Here is a 20,090-nt window from a genome sequence, read left to right as displayed (position 1 = left end):
GTTGTACAACGTGAACGGTGTATGTTTGAAAGAGTATTTTCCAGTAAGCTTCATTTGTCACGCCTTGGTCTTAGTATTTTGTGTTTTCGTTAATTAGTTGGTCAGGCCAAGGTGTGACATGGGTTTATGTTGTTGTATTTCGTGTTGGGGTTTTGTAGTTATTGGGATTGCGGCTGAGTAGGGGTGTTGCATAGGCTTGGCTGCCTGAGGCAGTTCTCAATCAGAGTCAGGTGATTCTCGTTGTCTCTGATTGGGAACCGTATTTAGGTAGCCTGGGTTTCACTTTGTATTTCGTGGGTGATTGTTCCTGTCTCTGTGTAGTGTTCACCAGATAGGCTGTAATAGGTTTCACGTTCCGTTTGTTGTTTTTGTATTTATTAGTTATTTCATGTATCGTTCCGTTTTTTCTTCATTAAAGACATGAGTAACCACCACGCTGCATTTCGGTCCGACTCTCATTCAACAAACGAAGAACGCCGTTACATCATTAGATGTTTGTTTGTTCCAATATTTCTGTAATTCAGTGATATTCATTCCCACAGTAATTCATTATGGATCCATAAATAAATAAATATCTGCATTTTGAAAAAGTATATTCATCATTATTTTATTAACGAAAGTGTTAAGATGCCATTATTAGTTACATTGTTTTAGTTTGAATGTGCAGACTGGCACAGAGGGAACGTTTCCCTAGTTAGCTGTCAGGATTTGGCCAGGGTTGTTCCGGGTTTTGGTCACTAGATGCCCCCATTGTGCTTTTTGACCTTATGTTTTTTCCCTTGTTCCCCATTATTATTTGCACCTGTGCCTCGTTTCCCCTGATTGTATTTAAACCCTTAGTTTCCCTCAGTTCTGTGCTCTGTGTTTGTATGTTAGCACCCAGCCCTAGTGTTCTGTGTATTCTTGTCGATTCCGGTGGATGCTCTTGTGGAATTCTGTTTTTGTTTTTGAGTATCTCTTGAGGCTTTTTTGTGCTATTCCTACCACCTTTTGGATTTGCCATTTTTGTATTTAAGGACTTCTCCTTTTTACTTTATTAAATACACCGTCTTAAGTACTGCTGTGTCTGCCTCATCTTCTGGGTTCTGCTGACTATTCGTGGCTCAGTTGGTTAAGTGACTGTTTCTCACTCCGGAGACCCAGGTTCGTAACCGGGTCCTGACATTAGCTCCATTATTAGTGCAATGGTCTGTCTTCTGTACGCGGCTCTGCGGCCCATCCCCTGCCCTTGTGCCTTGAACCTTTCAGTGGATACAGCTGGAGAACTGCTAGGCGATCCAATTGTGCACCACTCGGGAGCCATAACCAATATGACCAATATTGTCCTGATAATAACAGGGTTAATATATCTGTGAGAATATCCAAGGGACTTTTATATAATTCTAAATTAATAATAATAATAATCGCTTTTAAAAAAATAGCAATATTTTGGAGATGATTTGTTTTCAATAATGTAAAATGAGCGAGAAAAAGGCCATTCTTGAACATGGGGTAAGAAATTGTTACTAATTTGTAAATAAAGTCAGTTTGTTATTAAGAATGATTTATTTCTGTTTTTAGAGGGAGAGAAACCAAAAACCTACAGTTATCTCATGGGTCTTCCAATCAAGGCCATCATGGTATTGAACCAGCATCTGTAGCAGCACAGCTGGCATTGCTATGCAGTGTCTTAGACACTCAGGCGCTGTACAATGTGACTGGTCGGGAGTGGACTACACTACTACAGTAAGAGCAAAATATGCCTAACAAAATAAAATAATAAAAACCTTAGTGTAACAACAGTTTTAGTAAGTAATACTGAAGTCATGCTCAATTATCAGTTTCTATTTCAAATCAAATAAAATGTAATTTTATTAGTCACATGCGCTGAATACAATATGTGTAGGTAGACCTTACAGTGAAATGCTTACTGATGAGTCCCTAACCGACAATGCAGTTTAAAAAAATATGGATAAGAATAAGAGATAAAAGTAACTAGTAATTGAAGTAGAGCAGTAAAAAAAATAACAAAAAAATACTGGCGGAGTGTCGGAAAAGAGTAAATGTGCAGTGGCACCGGTTAGTTCAAGTAGTATGTACATGTAGGTAGAGTTCATTTAAGTGCCTATGCATAGATGACAACAGAGAGTGGCAGTGATGTGGGGGGGCAATGTGAATAGTCCGGGTAGCCATTTGACTAGATGTTCAGGAGTCTTATGGCTTGAGGGTAGAAGCTGTTTAGAAGCCTCTTGGACCTAGTCTTGGCACTCTGGTACCGCGTGCCGTGTGGCAGCAAAACTATATACTATCATTATAATACTCCATGTGTAATCTCACAGCAATCACTGTGCCTTTCTCAGGGTATTACAGACTCAGAAAGGGAGAGGTTGAAAATGTCAGTGAAGACACTTGTTAGTTGGTCAGCGCATGCTCACAGTATACGTCCTGGTAATTAGTCTGGCCCTGTGGCCTTGTGAATGTTGACCTGTCTAAAGGTCTTACTCTCATCGGCTGAGGAGACCGCGATCACACAGTCTTCCGCTACAGCTGGTGCTCTCATGCATGTTTCAGTGTTATTTTCCTCGAAGCGAGCATAGTTTAGCTCGTCTGGTAGGCTTGCGTCACTGGGCAGCTCTCGGCTGTGCTTCCCTTTGTAGTCTGTAATGGTTTGCAGGCCCTGCCACATCCAACGATTGTCAGAGCTGGTGTAGTACGATTCGATCTTAGTCCTGTATTGACGCTTTGTCTGTTTGATAGTTCGTCGGAGGGGATTTCTTATCTTACGGCCAGGTCTTGGTAGATTTGCAGTGGAATGATACTCCTTCCTTTTCAATATTATCGCTTGCACAGTGCTCCATGGGATGTTTAAAGCTTGGAAAATCTTTTTGTATCCAAATCCGGCTTTAAACTTCTTCACAACAGTATCTCGGACCTGCCTGGTGTGTTCCTTGTTCTTCATGATGCTCTCTGCGCTTTTAACGGACCTCTGAGACTATCACAGTGCAGGTGCATTTATACGGAGACTTGATTACACACAGGTGGATTGTATTTATCATCAATAGTCATTTAGGTCAACATTGGATCATTCAGAGATCCTCACTGAACTTCTGGAGCGATTTTGCTGCACTGAAAGTAAAGGGGCTGAATAATTTTGCACGCCCAATTTTTCAGTTTTTGATTTGTTAAAAAAGTTTGAAATATCCAATAAATGTCGTTCCACTTCATGATTGTGTCCCACTTGTTGTTGATTCTTCACAAAAAAATACAGTTTTATATCTTTATGTTTGAAGCCTGAAATGTGGCAAAAGGTCGCAAAGTTCAAGGGGGGCGAATACTTTCGCAAGGCACTGTAGATGAAAACTCTTTCGGTAGGTAATGTGGTCTGTCAGGCGAGCAATGGCTCGAGACTTCCTTAGATATCGTGCACCGGCTATTGTTTACAAAAATACATAGACCTCCACCCCTTGTCTTACCAGACGCCGCTATTCTATCCTGCCCGCACATCATATAACCAGCCTGATGTATGTTGATATTGTTGTCGTTCAGCCACGACTCTGTGAAGCATAAGATGTTACAATTTTTTATGTCCCGTTGGTAGTTTAATCTTCCCAATAACTTGTCCGTTTTATTTTCCAAAAATTGCATGTTTGCGAGCAGAATTGAGGGGAGTGGGGGTTTATTCGATGGCCTCCTACTCCTCAGAAGGCAGCACGACCTCCGGTCTCTCTTTCTCCGCCTCCTCTTCACGCAGATCACTGGGGTCAGGTGCCGTATATCCTCCGCATTGGGTTCGTCAGAGTCGTGAAAGAAGAAAAAGGATTCTGCTAGTCTGTGGTGAGTTATCACAGTCCTGATGTCTAGAAGTTATTTTCGGTCATAAGAGACTGTAGTGTTAACATTATGTACAAAATAGTTTTTTTTAAGTTACAAACAACGCAGATAAAATAACAAAAAAACGCAATCAGTTGGGTCACGTAAAACGTCTGCTTTCTGCTCCAGCGCCATTTTAGGTTTATGTTGCCCATTCATTGTCAGTTAGAGACACAGTAGGACCCAAAAGCATAATCAGTGCTCAAACCCCCTTGCGCTGGTCTGGGGCAATGAAGTGGTGACGCAGGGCACCGTACTAAACCACAAATTACCTCTAAGTAACGCAGCATAATGGCAAAACTTTTAGTGGAGCAACCACTGTATGCATGTGTCTGTGCCTATGTTTGTGTTGCTTCACAGTCCCCGCTGTTCCAAAAGGTGTATTTTTATCTGTTTTTAAATCTGATTCTACTGCTTGCATCAGTTACCTGATGTAGAATCGAGTTCCATTTAGTGATGGATCTATGTAGTTCTGTGCGCCTGTTCTAGTCTGTTCTGGACTTGGGGACCGTGAAGAGACCTCTGGTGGCAAGTCTTGTCGGAAATGCATGGGTGTCTGAGCTGTGTGCTAGTCATTTAAACAGACAGTTCAGTGCATTCAACATGTCAATACCGCTCAGAAATATAATTAGTGATGAAGTCAATCTCTCCTCCACTTTGAGCCAGAAGATATTGACATGAATATTTTTCATGTTTGCTCTCTGTGTACATCCAAGGGCCAGTCATGCTGCCCTGTTCTGAGCCAATTGCAATTTTCCTAAGTTTTGTGGCACTTGACCACACAACTGAACAGTCGTCCAGGTGCGACAAAACTAGAGCCTTTTTGATAGTGCTGTTAAGAAGGCAGAGCAACACTTTATTATGGACAGACATCTCCCCATCTTAGCTACTGTTGTATCAATATGACCATGACAGTTGCTCAATTTCCACATTTATTACAATATTTAGTTGAGGTTTAGGGTTTAGTGAATGGTTTATTCCAAATACAATGCTTTTAGTTTTTGAAATATTTAGGACTAACTTATTCCTTGCCACCCATTCTGAAACTAACTGTAGCTCTTTGTTAAGTGTTGCAGTCATTTCAGTTGCTGTAGTAGCTGATGTGTAGTGTTGAGTCATCCGCAGACATGGACACACTTTGCTCAAAGTCAATTTATTAATGGCTTATTAGCAACTTAGCAACGGGGAACGAACGAACTCCGGGAACACCAGATAACGACAAACGACAAGACAGAGATGCATTCAACATGCGCGAACACCGTCCAGCCCCCGGCTTAGAAAATATAAACATTCTACTCTGCGTTTTCCCCAGTTTCTTACGTATGCTGGCTACCTGCGTTATAAAGGAAGCCACCTCAAGCCTATAATTTCCGCCTTGGAACTCTGAGTGATCCAGTTTGTCCTGAAACAAAGCGTAGTAGATACAGCTCCTACAGCGCTGGAACTCAGAGGGATCCAGTTTGTCCTGAAACAAAGCGGAGTAGATACAGCTCCTACAGCGCTGGAACTCTGAGTGATCCAGTTTGTCCTGAAACAAAGCATAGTAGATACAGCTCCTACAGCGCTGGAACTCAGAGGGATCCAGTTTGTCCTGAAACAAAGCATAGTAGATACAGCTCCTACAGCGCTGGAACTCTGAATGATCCAGTTTGTCCTGAAACAAAGCGTAGTAGATACAGCTCCTACAGCGCTGGAACTCTGAGTGATCTAGTTTGTCCTGAAACAAAGCGTAGTAGATACAGCTCCTACAGCGCTGGAACTCTGAGTGATCTAGTTTGTCCTGAAACAAAGCGTAGTAGATACAGCTCCTACAGCGCTGGAACTCTGAGTGATCTAGTTTGTCCTGAAACAAAGCGTAGTAGATACAGCTCCTACAGCGCTGGAACTCTGAGTGATCCAGTTTGTCCTGAAACAAAGCGTAGTAGATACAGCTCCTACAGCGCTGGAACTCTGAGTGATCCAGTTTGTCCTGAAACAAAGCATAGTAGATACAGCTCCTACAGCGCTGGAACTCTGAATGATCCAGTTTGTCCTGAAACAAAGCATAGTAGATACAGCTCCTACAGCGCTGGAACTCTGAATGATCCAGTTTGTCCTGAAACAAAGCGTAGTAGATACAGCTCCTACAGCGCTGGAACTCTGAGTGATCTAGTTTGTCCTGAAACAAAGCATAGTAGATACAGCTCCTACAGCGCTGGAACTCAGAGGGATCCAGTTTGTCCTGAAACAAAGCATAGTAGATACAGCTCCTACAGCGCTGGAACTCTGAGTGATCCAGTTTGTCCTGAAACAAAGCGGAGTAGATACAGCTCCTACAGCGCTGGAACTCTGAGTGATCTAGTTTGTCCTGAAACAAAGCGTTGTAGATACAGCTCCTACAGCGCTGGAACTCAGAGGGATCCAGTTTGTCCTGAAACAAAGCGTAGTAGATACAGCTCCTACAGTGTTGGAACTCTGAGTGATCCAGTTTGTCCTGAAACAAAGCGTAGTAGATACAGCTCCTACAGCGCTGGAACTCTGAGTGATCCAGTTTGTCCTGAAACAAAGCGTAGTAGATACAGCTCCTTCAGCGTTGGAAACATTCAGTTACTTCTCCAGACAAAGAGGCTCCATTGGAGAACTCATCTGGGACTAACTTAGCAGTTTAGCTAGGTTAGTGGCTCTTTCAAGCAGACTCCAACCTGTCAGTTAAGTATTTTTTCGGGACTAGAAATAGCGGTCCTAGCTGTTAAAAGCAAACCGCGTTGCGGAATCCATGCAGAAACCAGTTCATGTCCAACAAAGATTGGTTATGTTTTAGTTAAAATAACTAACCGAGTGTTTCCAGTATACAGTGTTCAGCTGCATACTCTGATGACGTAAGGACCATGAGCATCGAGTTGGAATGGAGTGAAATTGACACACAGCAAGCTGAAGAGTGTATGGTTGAGACTGGATAACTGTTTCATATGTGTGTTTTCTTTCATGGGAGTTTCCAAATGCAGTGACTGGTAAATGTCCATTCAGACATGCACACACACTCTCTCTCTCTCTCTCTCTCTCTCTCTCTCTCTCTCTCTCTCTCTCTCTCTCTCTCTCTCTCTCTCTCTCTCTCTCTCTCTCTCTCTCTCTCTCTCTCTCTCTCTCTCTCTCTCTCTCTCTCTCTCTCTCTCTCTCTCTCTCTCTCTCTCTCTCTCTCTCTCTCTCTCTCTCTCTCTCTCTCTCTCTCTCTCTCTCTCTCTCTCTCTCTCTCTCTCGGGATCTGTTTTGTTGGCAACTTCATTCCCTTAACCTTAACGCTGGGATCTTCAATTAGAGAATAAACAGGTCAAGAACATCTTCAGAGACTTACAACTAGGGCCCAGAGTTTTCTCTGGTCAGATCACATGATCTCAACTCCTGGCCCTTGCCCTCTCTAGTCGTCTCATTCTTAGCAGTATTCCATGTGTTTCTGTTTGATAGAGGAAATTATGGTTGACATGACTAATTATGTATACATTCCAATCAGAACTGACTAGTCAAAATGCTATAATGTACTGTACATGTGAATTTTCTCTCTTGCTCCCATTCCCAATTGTATATAATGTAGTCAGGAGTTTAGTAACAATGAAGGTCTGTTCCTTAGTTCATTCAGTTGTACAATCTCCAGGTGGTGGGAACGGCCCATCTCCAGATTGTCTAGAATGTTGATTTATACTGACTGGCCTTGACTACGTGCTGATAACGCGAAGGCTCCAGAGCTAGAGGGCCCCTCTACTAGTGAAATAGATAGAACGTTTAGAAAACGCTGACGTCATTTTCAGTTTATAACCTGTGGAAATATGTGTATGCGGTTAGTACTCTCTTGTAATAAACGCTGTTACCTTTGGCTTTTAAGACTGGTCTCGATCTACTTCATGCATAATTAATGAACTTACAACTCATTAATGAATTAGAAATGAGTGCGAATTGGTTTTGGCAATAAAACATACAGGAATTTAGAATTCCTCTATCACTGTTACCACACTCTGCGAATGTTCATTTCCTAAATCAGTTTTGACACGCTGTCATAGTATTCCACACTTTACGTGTGTGTGTGTTTGTGCGTTTGTGTGTGAATACCTGCATGCGTGTGTGTTGATCAGAGTGTGTCCTTTAAAGTGCTTGGTTTGTGAGGACCCAGCTGCTGTCTTTAAAGTTATGTGACAGAGCATGGGTTAATGCATCCAGACCAAGCATCCTGCTGCACTGAGGGGACCTCTCACTTACTGTAGCAGGGTGACTTCTGGGAACTGACTGGCAGGTGAGGAAATTATGTGTATTTTTGTTTTTGTGAAAGACGCACGGTGCAGTACCAAGCTGTTGAATGGCTTCGGTGGGGTTTTCTCTGAGCAACAAGGGGGTCTCTTTCCCTCAGGGAGGGGCTCTGATTGGTCACCTCTAACACCTTCTCTCTTTCTCTCCTTCTCTTTCTCACTTCTTTCTCATTCATTATTTCATTCATTCTCTCTCTCTGTCTCTCTCTCTCCCCCTCTTCCTCCCTTCTCCCCTTCTACCACTCTCTGCATCTCTGTCTTTCCTTCCCTCTCTCTCATCCCTTTTTTCTCTCTCTCTCTCTGTCTCTCTCTCCTTCACTCTCTCTCTCTCTCTCTGCAGGGTTGAAGCAGATTCATGCCTTGTCCATCCAGGGTAACTATGAGTTGAGGATTGACCTGGAGGACTTTGACAACAGTACAGCCTACGCCCAGTACGAGACCTTTGGAGTGGGCCTGTTCTCTGTGGACCCGGATGATGATGGATACCCACTGACAGTTGGAGATTACTCCGGAAACGCAGGTACATGGTTATATCTGACTGACCAATTCCCGTTGGGGATCAAGAAAGTATATACCTAAAAAACTTAACAGTGATGTTTGATTCAAGTCATAGATTAGGTCATTGTAGACCTAGACATCAATCAAAGGGTAAAGCACCCTAAACACAAACATTTAAGCCTCAGATTTACTTCTCAAATACCACAATTATAACTCAGCAATGCATTGACTCTATCTATCGTCATATCTGCTGTGTCATCTGCAGTAGTCTTGTTAATATTGTTAAGTGCTGAGGGGGTGAGGTTGGGAGGGGTGAGGGAGGGAGGCAGAAAGGGAGGGAGAGATGGAGGGAGTGTTTGGTTTTGGTCTCCACTGTGTTGTGTTAATGCCCGATGATTTAACAATGTAGACAGACAGACTGAGGGGGACAAAGAGTATATATCTGTTCCCCAAATGTCACATCTCACCCAGTGCCCCGTCCCGTGAATAAATTACTACACAATGAATTACTGTGGTTGACCTGCAGCGTAAACAAAACACTGTCTCACGCTAACGCTACAAAGAAGCAATTTTAAGAACCTTTGGGTCGCTTAGCACAGCACACAGACAGAGAAAGGGGACAGATGAGAGAGGAGGGATGGGGGAACGATGAGAGAGAGGGAGAGAGAGGGTAAAGAAGGACACAATAAGGTTTTGGAGAGAGAGAGAGAGAGAGAGAGATGGGTTGTTTAAATGGCTTATAGCTTCTCCTATTGCAATGAAACTGACCTTCAACTGACAACGTGCCTGTTGGACATTTGAATCCCACCGCAGCATGCAGCATACAAGCCTCCCCCTGTATTCTTGTACCCTCTTAGTACCACAATATTTGTTATTATCATCCGCAATGACTGTTTTAGACACCTACCACTCTTCTTCTCCTCTCCCCCACACACACACACACACACACACACACACACATACATTCAAATACGCACAGACACAGACACACACACACACACACACACACACACACACACACACACACACACACACACATACATTCAAATATGCACAGACACACACACACACACACACACACACACACACAATTTCCTCTGATCTGAGATCTGTAGACAGGTAGTTATTGTGGCTAGAAGCTGCTGGATCTTAATGGTGTTCAGTGGAGCCGCCCATCCCATCCCCTTCCCTTTACCCAGACAAGGTGACACTGAGCGGGCTGCAAATGAGACTCTAAGTGCCCCTAGCCTGGTTCATCTCTCTCTCCCCTTATTTAGTTTCATCCGGTAACCATCATCATGCTGTCACGATGGGTTGTATGTTTTGATATTTTTTCTCTGTTTTGCCATTTCTTCTATCGGAACTAATTGCACCATGGGTTACCGTGGAAACGGCAAATTGAGAGAGGGTTGGTTGGGTTTGGTTGGAGGGGAGAAGGGAGTAGCAGTGGCCACACCCAGCCTGGGGATTTAAACGCTTAAGATGCCCAGACGAGTTGCTAGCGAACACCTCACCGCTGGAGAGGAGGGTTTTTATCCCCCTCTGGTCACAGACACAGCATGAAGCATTATAGAGAGGGAGATAGGGAGTGAGAAAGGAAAGAGTGAAAAACACACAGGGAGAGGTAGAGTGATATAAAAATCCACATCCAGGCACTTTATTGAAAGCCTGAAGAGTTGCTATGAAACACCAATAACAAGTACATTATTCTCTGAAATCGTTTATTGTGTGGTACAGAATGTCATCACTCAACATCCCCATGTGCAGTGCCACTGACAGTAAGCCAACCACCCAAGTATGACATTCAGTGCAAAGCCGTAGCCTATACAGATGTAGGATCTTAATTTGATCACACTTTTTTTCCTGAGTTTTCCTTCACAACAGGAAATGCAAACTTGTAGTGTATTTACGTTTTTAAAAAGGCTTCTAATGTTTTTAATTTCCACTTTGAAATTTCAAACTTGATTTGCCGCAACTAAAAATGCATCAACCCTTACAAAAATGTAAAATAATTATAATCCACATAATAATTCACATCACCTGCTACTACAGGATTATTTCCTGCTGTAGCAAACTGACTAAAATGAAGATCCTACATCTGTAGCTAACCTTGTCATGTTCCTCTCTTTAGTTCTATTTATGCTGTAGCTACAAAGATCCTCATTGTGTGTGTGTGTGTGTGTGTGTGTGTGTGTGTGTGTGTGTGTGTGTGTGTGTGTGTGTGTGTGTGTGTGTGTGTGTGTGTGTGTGTGTGTGTGTGTGTGTGTGTGTGTGTGTGTGTGTGTGTGTGTGTGTGTGTGTGCGTGCGTGCGTGCTGTGACAGTTGTGTGGTGATCGGATCGTTAGGGATGTGATATTAGCAGAAGGATAAAAAGGTCAGCGTAGAGCCCTTTGATAAATAAACAACATAGTGTTGTAACACTGCAATTTATGTAATGAGGACTGATCTTCTAGAAAGGACAGGAGGCATCTCTCTCTGATCTCACGTAATTTATGGAAATTATTGATTGTAAAATCCTGAGTCATTTAGGTAAATGAATGGGAAAGCAGTGCTGCTCTCTGATGTAAGAGATCTCTGGACAAATACATTAGTTGAACTAGGAAGGACCAATCAAAACACTGAGAAGTTGAAACCTATTTTATCAGCCTCTCTCAATTATCTTCTTATTTTTTGTCTTCCCATCTATCTTCTATTTCTCCTCTGTTCATCCTTGTCCTTTGTGTGTGTGTGTGTGTGTGTGTGTGTGTGTGTGTGTGTGTGTGTGTGTGTGTGTGTGTGTGTGTGTGTGTGTGTGTGTGCATACGTGCGTGCGTGCATACGTGTGTGTGTATGTGTCTTTGTTTGTATATGAATGCAACATAAATGTGTCCTTCACTCATCCAATCCACCCCCCACCCCCCACCCTCCACCACCAACCCGCTCCCCTTCACCATACAGGCGATGCTCTGCTCAAGCACAACGGGATGAAGTTCACAACCAAAGACAAGGACAACGACCACTCGGAGAACAACTGTGCCTCCTTCTACCACGGCGCCTGGTGGTACCGTAACTGCCACACGTCCAACCTGAACGGACAGTACCTCCGCGGGCAGCACACCTCCTATGCCGACGGCATCGAGTGGTCCACCTGGACCGGCTGGCAGTACTCCCTCAAGTTCTCTGAGATGAAGATACGACCCGCGCGCGACGAGAGCAAATGAGTATATGAGGCAATAACAGAGGAAAGGAGTTGAAAGTGTTCAGAGTAATAAAACCACACCCTCAGATACTGTTTACTGAATGACTAAAAGGATTGACATCTTTGATTGGTTTACTACTATTCTCTACTGTTTCCTGTGGAGCCTTGTCCCTCTCCACCACCTCCCAGCCCCGCCCAACTTCATGTGCCCCATCCCTACCCGTAGTCCCCTATCGCCTACTAGTGTTGTGCTGAGGCTTTTTGTGCCCCACTCCCACCCACACACTTCCTTCCCAACAACCTCATGACTCCACTGGATCAGGAAATGAGTCTGATTCACTCTGTTCATCACTCTTTCTATTAGTGCTTCATTTATATCTAGTTATTAATCAAGTATCTGTCTATTCCTTCTGAGCCTTGACCTTGTCCTTGACCTGTCTCCTGTGTTTGTTGTGCCCTGTAACCAGTAGTCCTATTCCCACAGTCCTTTGCTGCGTTGCTGCCAGTCAGCGAAGCGTGGTGTTACCGTGTGACCTTAGAACAAGTGACTGATTCATGATATGTCAGAAACGGAGCTGTGACATTACAGTTGGAACACACACACACACACACAGACACACACACACAAACTTACACACACACGCACGCACACACATACACACACGCATACACATACTTACACACACACACCCTGCCCCCTGAAGCTACAATATGACCACAGCAAAACTCTGTCACCTAAAGTGACCCGGCTGCATTGGCCTCCCAGCCAGAATGGCCCAACCCACAGTACTGCTTACGTGTCCCTTTAGTTCAGATAGCCTCGGTAGGAGGCACAGTGCAATGGAACAGCTGCACCAGTGTAGAGAGAGAACGGTTTAAATAAAAGGAGACAGAAGATTGAAAGAGGGGGAGAGAGAGAGGGAGAGAGAGAGAGAGAGAGAGAGAGAGAGAGGGAGAGAGAGGACAGGTCAAACAGAGAGGTCGAAGGGAATGACTTAATGAAAAGGAGACTAAGAAAATGGGAATATACAGAGAAAAAGAAAGATGGAGGAGAGTTTATGGAGGGCTGAGGAAGAAGGGATGAGTAAACAAGAGGGAACCGATCTCAATCATCTGACTGAGGCTATTAGGGAGCATATTGGGCACTTAGTCTGATCACCAACCAAGTTACTACTTCTACAGTACCCCAGATGGTAATGCTGAAGTGTGTGTTAGTGTCTGCGTGCATGCATGCAAGTGTGCTTGTCCTCTAATCACTCTCCCAGTCACCCTAAGAGTCAAATTCAGTGATCCATTTGAGCTCCCAGTCAGTCAGACAAACAGCCTATGTAAAAATGATATGATGAAGGTTATCAAGTTCCCATTGGTAGTGGGTGAATGTAGGAGGCAGCAGAATGGAAAAGAGGAAAATGCAGGGAAAATAATGGGGTGAAGTGACAAGGTGCCTCTTGTGGCCTACCATAGAAAGAACGAGAGAGGTTATTTAACTGCTACCTTCCAGAGCCAGGAGTGTCATGACAGAGAGGGTAGTCTGTTATTCATCTGTTCCTTTAGGGAGTAGAGCATGTTTTAACCTTTGCCACCACGACCACAAGGTTAAATAGTCCCCTACATCCCTAAGCATTTAAATTATATTCTTGTGCTTTCACAATCAGCTGTATAGTCGATAGAAGCTGCTTCACACATGGACACACACATACAAACACACTGACACACAAACACACACTGACACACAAACACACACACACACACACTGACACACACACACACTGACACACACACACACTCTGATAACAGTCCTTTAACGTAGCTACATACACATTCTGTTTTCATCTCATCCTTTATGTTCAATTTCATCCCATATCTCTTTTTTTTGCACCTCACCTCTCATCTCCTCTCCCTCTCCTCCACTCCCCTCTCTACTCCATCTCCCCTCCTCTCCCTCTCTACTACTCTCCCTCTCTCCTCCTCTCCCCCTCTCCCCATTTCCCCATCTCCTGTAATATTTTATGTTCTGTAATCTAACCATGTCTAGCTGGATGTCTAGGTTTTCTGCTAGGGTGACCCAGGATCTTTTCTTCTGGTTCTAGCAGAGGAACTGTTGCTGTAAAATACAGTTTGCCGCTATCGACCGATCCCGCAACCATGATTTTCTTTCTGAATAGGAGCTCAAAAACTTGTCGGGAATGGCGACAACAAAAAAATATGTATTGTCTGTAAAGTATTATAAAAAAGAAAAAAAAGCACAATATCAGAAGTTTTGCTAACAATGAAATTGTGGAATTCTGAATCTTTTTTTCCATTAGTTGTTTTCATTCTGGATTTTCTTTAGATGTACTGAAAGCTTTAAAGATATGTGTAGATTTATTGTACAGTGTGTATGACCGTTAGAGCATGTGCAACTGTTTTCATACAATGCCAAAAGACAAAAGAGAACTCAAGCACACAGACTTTACAAATTACAAGTCAAAAGAAGAAAAAAATACAAAACCAGAGCCCTTATTTCTCCTCTTTTACCGGACTGGGCACAAGAGAAGGTGTGGCCAGCTATAGTTTTGGGGGAGGGGCATGTGAGAAAGAGGAGGGGTTTAGTAAGCACATGAGGGCATGCCCACTATTAAAAAAACAGCACAAATTAATCTAAACTTAAGCGATGTCAATGGCACATCTGGGGGACAATGTGGCTCTGATTGGCCTGTTGGACATTATGGGGACGTCTTTGATCTGGACAGATATTTTGGCTCTACTTGATATACTGGATCTATGGGACACACCAACTCTGGAGGACATTTTGATCTGCGTGTGCTGCCAGTGGGCCAACAAGCATAGTGATGAGCATTGCTCCTCAGACACTGGATTGGCTATTGTTTTATCCTGGTTCTTTTTCCAGTACAGGACAGAGTGTGTGTCTGGACTGCAGCACCCACAGAGCTCCAGCTCCATGCAGAAAACTATCCACAGAAACCTGCTCAGTCTCAGTCAGCCATAGAGGCTGAGTCAGTGAGTCTCAGTTCACCAGGAGTCCTGCGTTGGTAACACAGAGCAGAGTCAGAGTCCATCCACTTCTACAGTCAGCTAGTCTGCCTCTTCTACCACTACTCAGCTCTGAAGCCAAACATCAAAGAACCAACCGTCTAATCATATTATCAATGCATTATTAACACTAATCACGTTTCCATGGAAACATAATTACATGGGAGAGTTTGATGACAACAATTTGTGTTGAGTAGAAGTTAAGAGATGATAATTTCATAGGGTTTCACAGAAGAGAGGATTTCAAAGGGTGTGCAAGTTAATATAGATAAACGTATAAAGTTTAATGAGATACTGGAATGAGTCAGACTGATGTCTTGATGTGACTGACTGACCAGGAGGACATTCATTTCTCGTTCTGTGTGTCTGTGTGTGAGAGTGTGTAGGTTTGTGTGTATGTGTGCGATGTGTGTGTGAGAGAGAGAAAGGAACGCTAGGAATTCATCAAAGTAAATGTGATGCTTACGTACAACTTGCCTCCCTGCTATTTGTGTTGATAACAGAGAGATATAAATGGACCATTAAGTCATGTGATAACTGATTCCATAGTGGCTCACGCCCTTCTGGTTATGTGTTGAACTGGACTTCTCATTTTACCACCGACTCCCCTTCTAATGTAAAACCTTCAGCGTCAAATAGTGCACGTTATACGTTTTATCAACGTACTGTACACCCCACACCAACCCCCACTCTCTGAGTAGTTTAGAAACCCCACAGTCGTTGTTCCAAAGCCCCCATCCCAACCTTTACTTCTTTCATTTCCAGTCTGCTGTTACGAGCACCATCCACCCTCCCTCCTCCCTATTTAAATTCTAGCAGGATCTTGGCTCCAGCAGTCAATGTGATAGAGGAGTATGAACAAAAGAGTTATCCCTCGCTCCCTCTCATTCCCTCTCTCCCTCTTATTATCATCAGAATCAGCAGAGTACTGATCAATTCGTCCGTTCTCGCACCCTCCATCTCAGTCCTCCATTTATCCACTTTTCCAATACCTCCATCTCTCCTTTCCCACAACCTCCTCTGTTCCCCTTCCATTTTTAACACACTCTCCATTCCCCTAACCCCTCCATTTCCCCACCGTCCTTCATCTCTCCATTTCCCCACTCCTCCATCCCTCCGTTCCCCCAACCCAACCACTCTCAGCTCCCCACTCCTCCATCCCTCCGTTCCCCCAACCCAACCACTCTCAGCTCCCCACTCCTCCATCCCTCCGTTCCCCCAACCCAACCACTCTCAGCTCCCCACTCCCCTAATCCCCAACAGAACCAACTCTCTTTTCATTTTCTCTCGGTGAAGTAATATAGATTGTTTTGCGGAATCTTGATACTGTGTTTTAATGTCTTGTCAACATTTAATAAACATTCACATTTTATAAGTGAAACATTTCTTCATGTTTGTACTCTGTGTATGTCTTGTGCAATGTGTTTGTGTGTGTGTGTGTGTGTGTGTGTGTGTGTGTGTGTGTGTGTGTGTGTGTGTGTGTGTGTGTGTGTGTGTGTGTGTGTGTGTGTGTGTGTGTGTGTGTGTGTGTGTGTGTGTGTGTGTGTGTGTGTGTGTGAACAACATCAGGACCTTTTCATGGCCTTTGTCGACCTCTCCAAGGCTTTCGACACTGTGAACAGGGAACTACTATGGGGCATACTACTCAGATTTGTCAACATCCTTTGCCAGTTCCATGATGGGATGATGGCCATAGGAGGGAAAGAGTCAGTGCCCTTTGGAGTAAGCATCGGTTTGAGGCAGGGGTGTGTGCTGGCACCTGTGCTCTTTAACATCTTCCTCCTATGTGTCACCCAGCTTCTCAACAAGGACCTTGAGGACAGCAGCGCAGTTGCGGTGGACTTCAGGCTGGATGGAAACCTATTCAACATCAGAAGGCTCCAAGCAACCACCAAGGTTTTGTCAATGTTCTTTAGGTGCAGTAAGCTGACTGTGCTCTCATGGCTCACCCTAATGGCTGTGAGGGTCTATAGCAGGATGGGCCTGTCTATCAATACCACCAACACTGTGGTCTGCCAATTGAGATCCAGCCCTCCACCCACCACGCCTGTCTTCACCATTGTACACAAATCACTGTCAATAGTCCCGTCATTCAAATACATGGGGAGCAACCTCGTAAAACAGGATCAAGAAAGCATCAGCTGCCTTCTGAAAACTCAGACACAAAACAGGGATCTCCACCTCCACACAAAGGTCACTGTCTATCAAGGAGTCTGCATCACCACAATTCTTTATAACTCTGAAGCCTGAGTCACCTACAGTCGCCATAACAAGCAGCTGATTCCACATAAGATGCCTGCAGCACACCCTGGGAATCACCTGGTGCGACCATGTGCCCCTTACAGAAATACTTGCTAAGACCAACTGCAAGAGTATGGAGGCCATGGTCAACCAACACCAACTGCGCTGGCTTGGGCATGTCATTAGAATGTCTCAGGAGCAGGGAAGATCCTGTATGACCAGCTACACCTTGGGGTCTACAGAGGGGCAGATGAAAACGCTACAAGGACCAGCTGAATTATTGCAACATTAAACCCACAGACCTGGAGGACACTGCTGACAGAACAGTGTACAGAGATGGGAGGAGGAGAAGAGCACAAAAAACAGCAGAACAGCCCAGGAGACATGCAACCATGAATGGCCCTGCCAACACAGACTGCACATGCCCCAGTTGCAATAAAGTTTGTGAATCTCAGTTTGGACTCAACAGTCACCAAAGGATTCACCGCTAACTCAGAAGTGGAAGTCATCATCGGATACTATGGGCTACCATAACGAACAAAGATGTGTACATGTGCGTGCATGTGTGTGTGTCTTTCTGTGTGTGTGTCTTTCTGTGTTGTACAAAGCAGTAGAACATTCTATTGTTGTTATCAATAAATGTCACAATAAGGTGAAGAGCATTAGATTTTCCTGCTGGCAAAAACCATTGCATGTACCGTTTTCAAGGGATTGTTAAATAAATGTTAACTTTGATTGTAATAGCATCACCTCTTGAAGAGCCTAGCTCTATCATCAGAGTTATATACTTAGCAAGTAATTGCATGATTTCCAGTAAACATAATTTGATCATGTAATTTCAGATATGTGATGGTAGCCTCACAATATCTCTTAATATTGGCCACCATTAAATTGATATTTGAGTGATATAAAATAAAAGTGAAGTATACCCGACAAGTATGAATGGTTTAGGTAAATTTCCCATCCTTTGGGGCAGCAGGTAGCCTAGAGGCGGCAGGTAGACTAGTGGCGGCAGGTAGCCTAGGGGCGGCAGATAGCCTAGGGGTGGCAGGTTTACTGGGGAGCGGCAGGTTGGCTGGGGAGCAGCAGGTAGCCTAGGGGGGACAGGTAGCCTAGGGGCGGCAGGTAGCCTAGGGGGGACAAGTAGCCTAGGGGCGGCAGGTTGACTGGGGAGCGGCAGGTTGGCTGGGGAGCGGCAGGTTGGCTGGGGAGCGGCAGGTAGCCTAGGGGGGACAGGTAGCCTAGGGGCGGCAGGTAGATTAGGGGCGGCAGGTAGCCTAGGGGCGGCAGGTTGACTGGGGAGCGGCAGGTTGGCTGGGGAGCGGCAGGTAGCCTAGGGGGGACAGGTAGCCTAGGGGCGGCAGGTAGCCTAGGGGCGGCAGATAGCCTAGGGGCGGCAGGTTGACTGGGGAGCGGCAGGTTGGCTGGGGAGCGGCAGGTAGCCTAGGGGGGACAGGTAGCCTAGGGGCGGCAGGTAGCCTAGGGGCGGCAGGCAGCCTAGGGGCGGCAGGTTGACTGGGGAGCGGCAGGTTGACTGGAGAGCGGCAGGTAGCCTAGGGGCAGCAGGTAGCCTAGGGGCGGCAGGTTGACTGGGGAGCGGAAGGTTGACTGGAGAGCGGCAGGTAGCCTAGGGGCAGCAGGTAGCCTAGGGGCGGCAGGTTGAATGGGGAGCGGCAGGTTGACTGGAGAGCGACAGGTAGCCTAGGGGCGGCATGTTGACTGGAGAGCGGCAGGTAGCCTAGGGGCAGCAGGTAGCCTAGGGGCGGCAGGTAGCTGAAACGTTGCTGGATTGAATCCCCGAGCTGACAAAGTTACATTCTGTCATTCTGCCCCTGAACAAGGCAGTTAACCCACTGTTCCCCGAATGCTGTCATTGTAAATAAGAATTTGTTCCTAACTGACTTGCCTAGTTAAGTAAAACAAATTGTGGACTCTGCCTGTCAAGCAGCAGAAGGGTGCATTTGCCCATGTACCAGCCAGGTCACCCATGATAGTCAGTGTTCGACGTCCATCCATGTCTGAGAACGTTGGGAGATGACGTGGAAACCGGCCACTAGAGGCAACAGTAAGCACTGTTACTTTCAAGTAGGTTTCAGTTTTGCCAGGGCGATGTGGATGTGGATGCAGATGGAGAATGGGTGTAAGCATCTGGTGCCAAAGGTCGCATGTTTGTATGCAGCAATAAAAAGTTGTATTGTAAGTCTATCCCACACCTTAACCCTTACCTTAACCATTCTAGCTCCGATGGTACAGTATTATCTAACAAGTAATATCGAACATTTTCACAACATATACACAAAATACACTTAAATCTAAGTAAGGAAAGGATTAAGAATATATATACATATATGTGGCATTGGGCTAAAAGTGGCATAGTATAGAATACAGTATATTCATATGAGATGGGTGATGCAATATTTACACACAATTAAAGTGACTAAGATAACGTAGACTAGTATTGAGTACAGTTTATACATATGAGATGAGTAATGCAAGATACAGAGACAATATTAAAGTGGCTAGTGTTTCATTTCCTTATAGTGGCCATTGATTTCTAATCTATGTCTATAGACAGCCACCTCTGATGTGCTAATGATGGCTGTTTAGCAGTCTGATGGCCTTGAGATAGAAGCAGTGGAGTAGGGGCCTGAGGGCACACAGTGTGTTGTGAAATCTGTGAATGTATTGTAATGTTTTTTAATTAACCTCTTACACTTATGGTGGCGCTATTTCATTTTTGGAAGAAAAACGTTCCCGTTTTAAACAAGATATTTTGTCACAAAAAGATGCTCGACTATGCATATAATTGCTACTGTTCGAAAGAAAACACTCTGACGTGTCCAGAAATACAAATATCTTCTCTGTGCGTGCCCTTTAACGTGAGCTTCAGGCAAAACCAAGATGACTTGGCATCCAGGAAATGACAAGGATTTTTGAGGCTCTGTCTTTCATGATCTCCTTATATGGCTGTGAACGCAAGAGGAATGAGTCTGCCCTTTCTGTCGTTTCCCCAAGG

General features: G+C 44.6%; 1 protein-coding gene and 1 long non-coding RNA gene across 2 annotated transcripts in view; one reads left to right on the top strand and one right to left on the bottom strand.

Annotated features, from left to right (window-relative positions):
- The window catches only part of LOC135518153 (fibrinogen C domain-containing protein 1-like), a 233,619-nt gene extending 217,704 nt beyond the window's left edge, over positions 1–15,915 (top strand). Inside the window, exons 7-8 of the mRNA XM_064943079.1 lie at positions 8,464–8,643; positions 11,560–15,915. Coding sequence (XP_064799151.1) covers positions 8,464–8,643; positions 11,560–11,822 — 443 coding nt within the window. The 3' untranslated portion in view covers positions 11,823–15,915. The remainder of the gene's footprint in view (positions 1–8,463; positions 8,644–11,559) is intronic.
- Positions 1–20,090, bottom strand: part of LOC135518154 (uncharacterized) — a 57,055-nt gene that overhangs the window by 9,534 nt on the left and 27,431 nt on the right. The gene's annotated exons all lie outside the window — the stretch shown is intronic.

This window comes from Oncorhynchus masou, chromosome 28, assembly GCF_036934945.1.
Source record: "Oncorhynchus masou masou isolate Uvic2021 chromosome 28, UVic_Omas_1.1, whole genome shotgun sequence".
Lineage (NCBI taxonomy): Eukaryota > Metazoa > Chordata > Actinopteri > Salmoniformes > Salmonidae > Oncorhynchus > Oncorhynchus masou.
The sequence above is the reverse complement of the archived record's forward strand: the minus strand, read 5'-3'. Positions and strand labels throughout refer to the sequence as shown.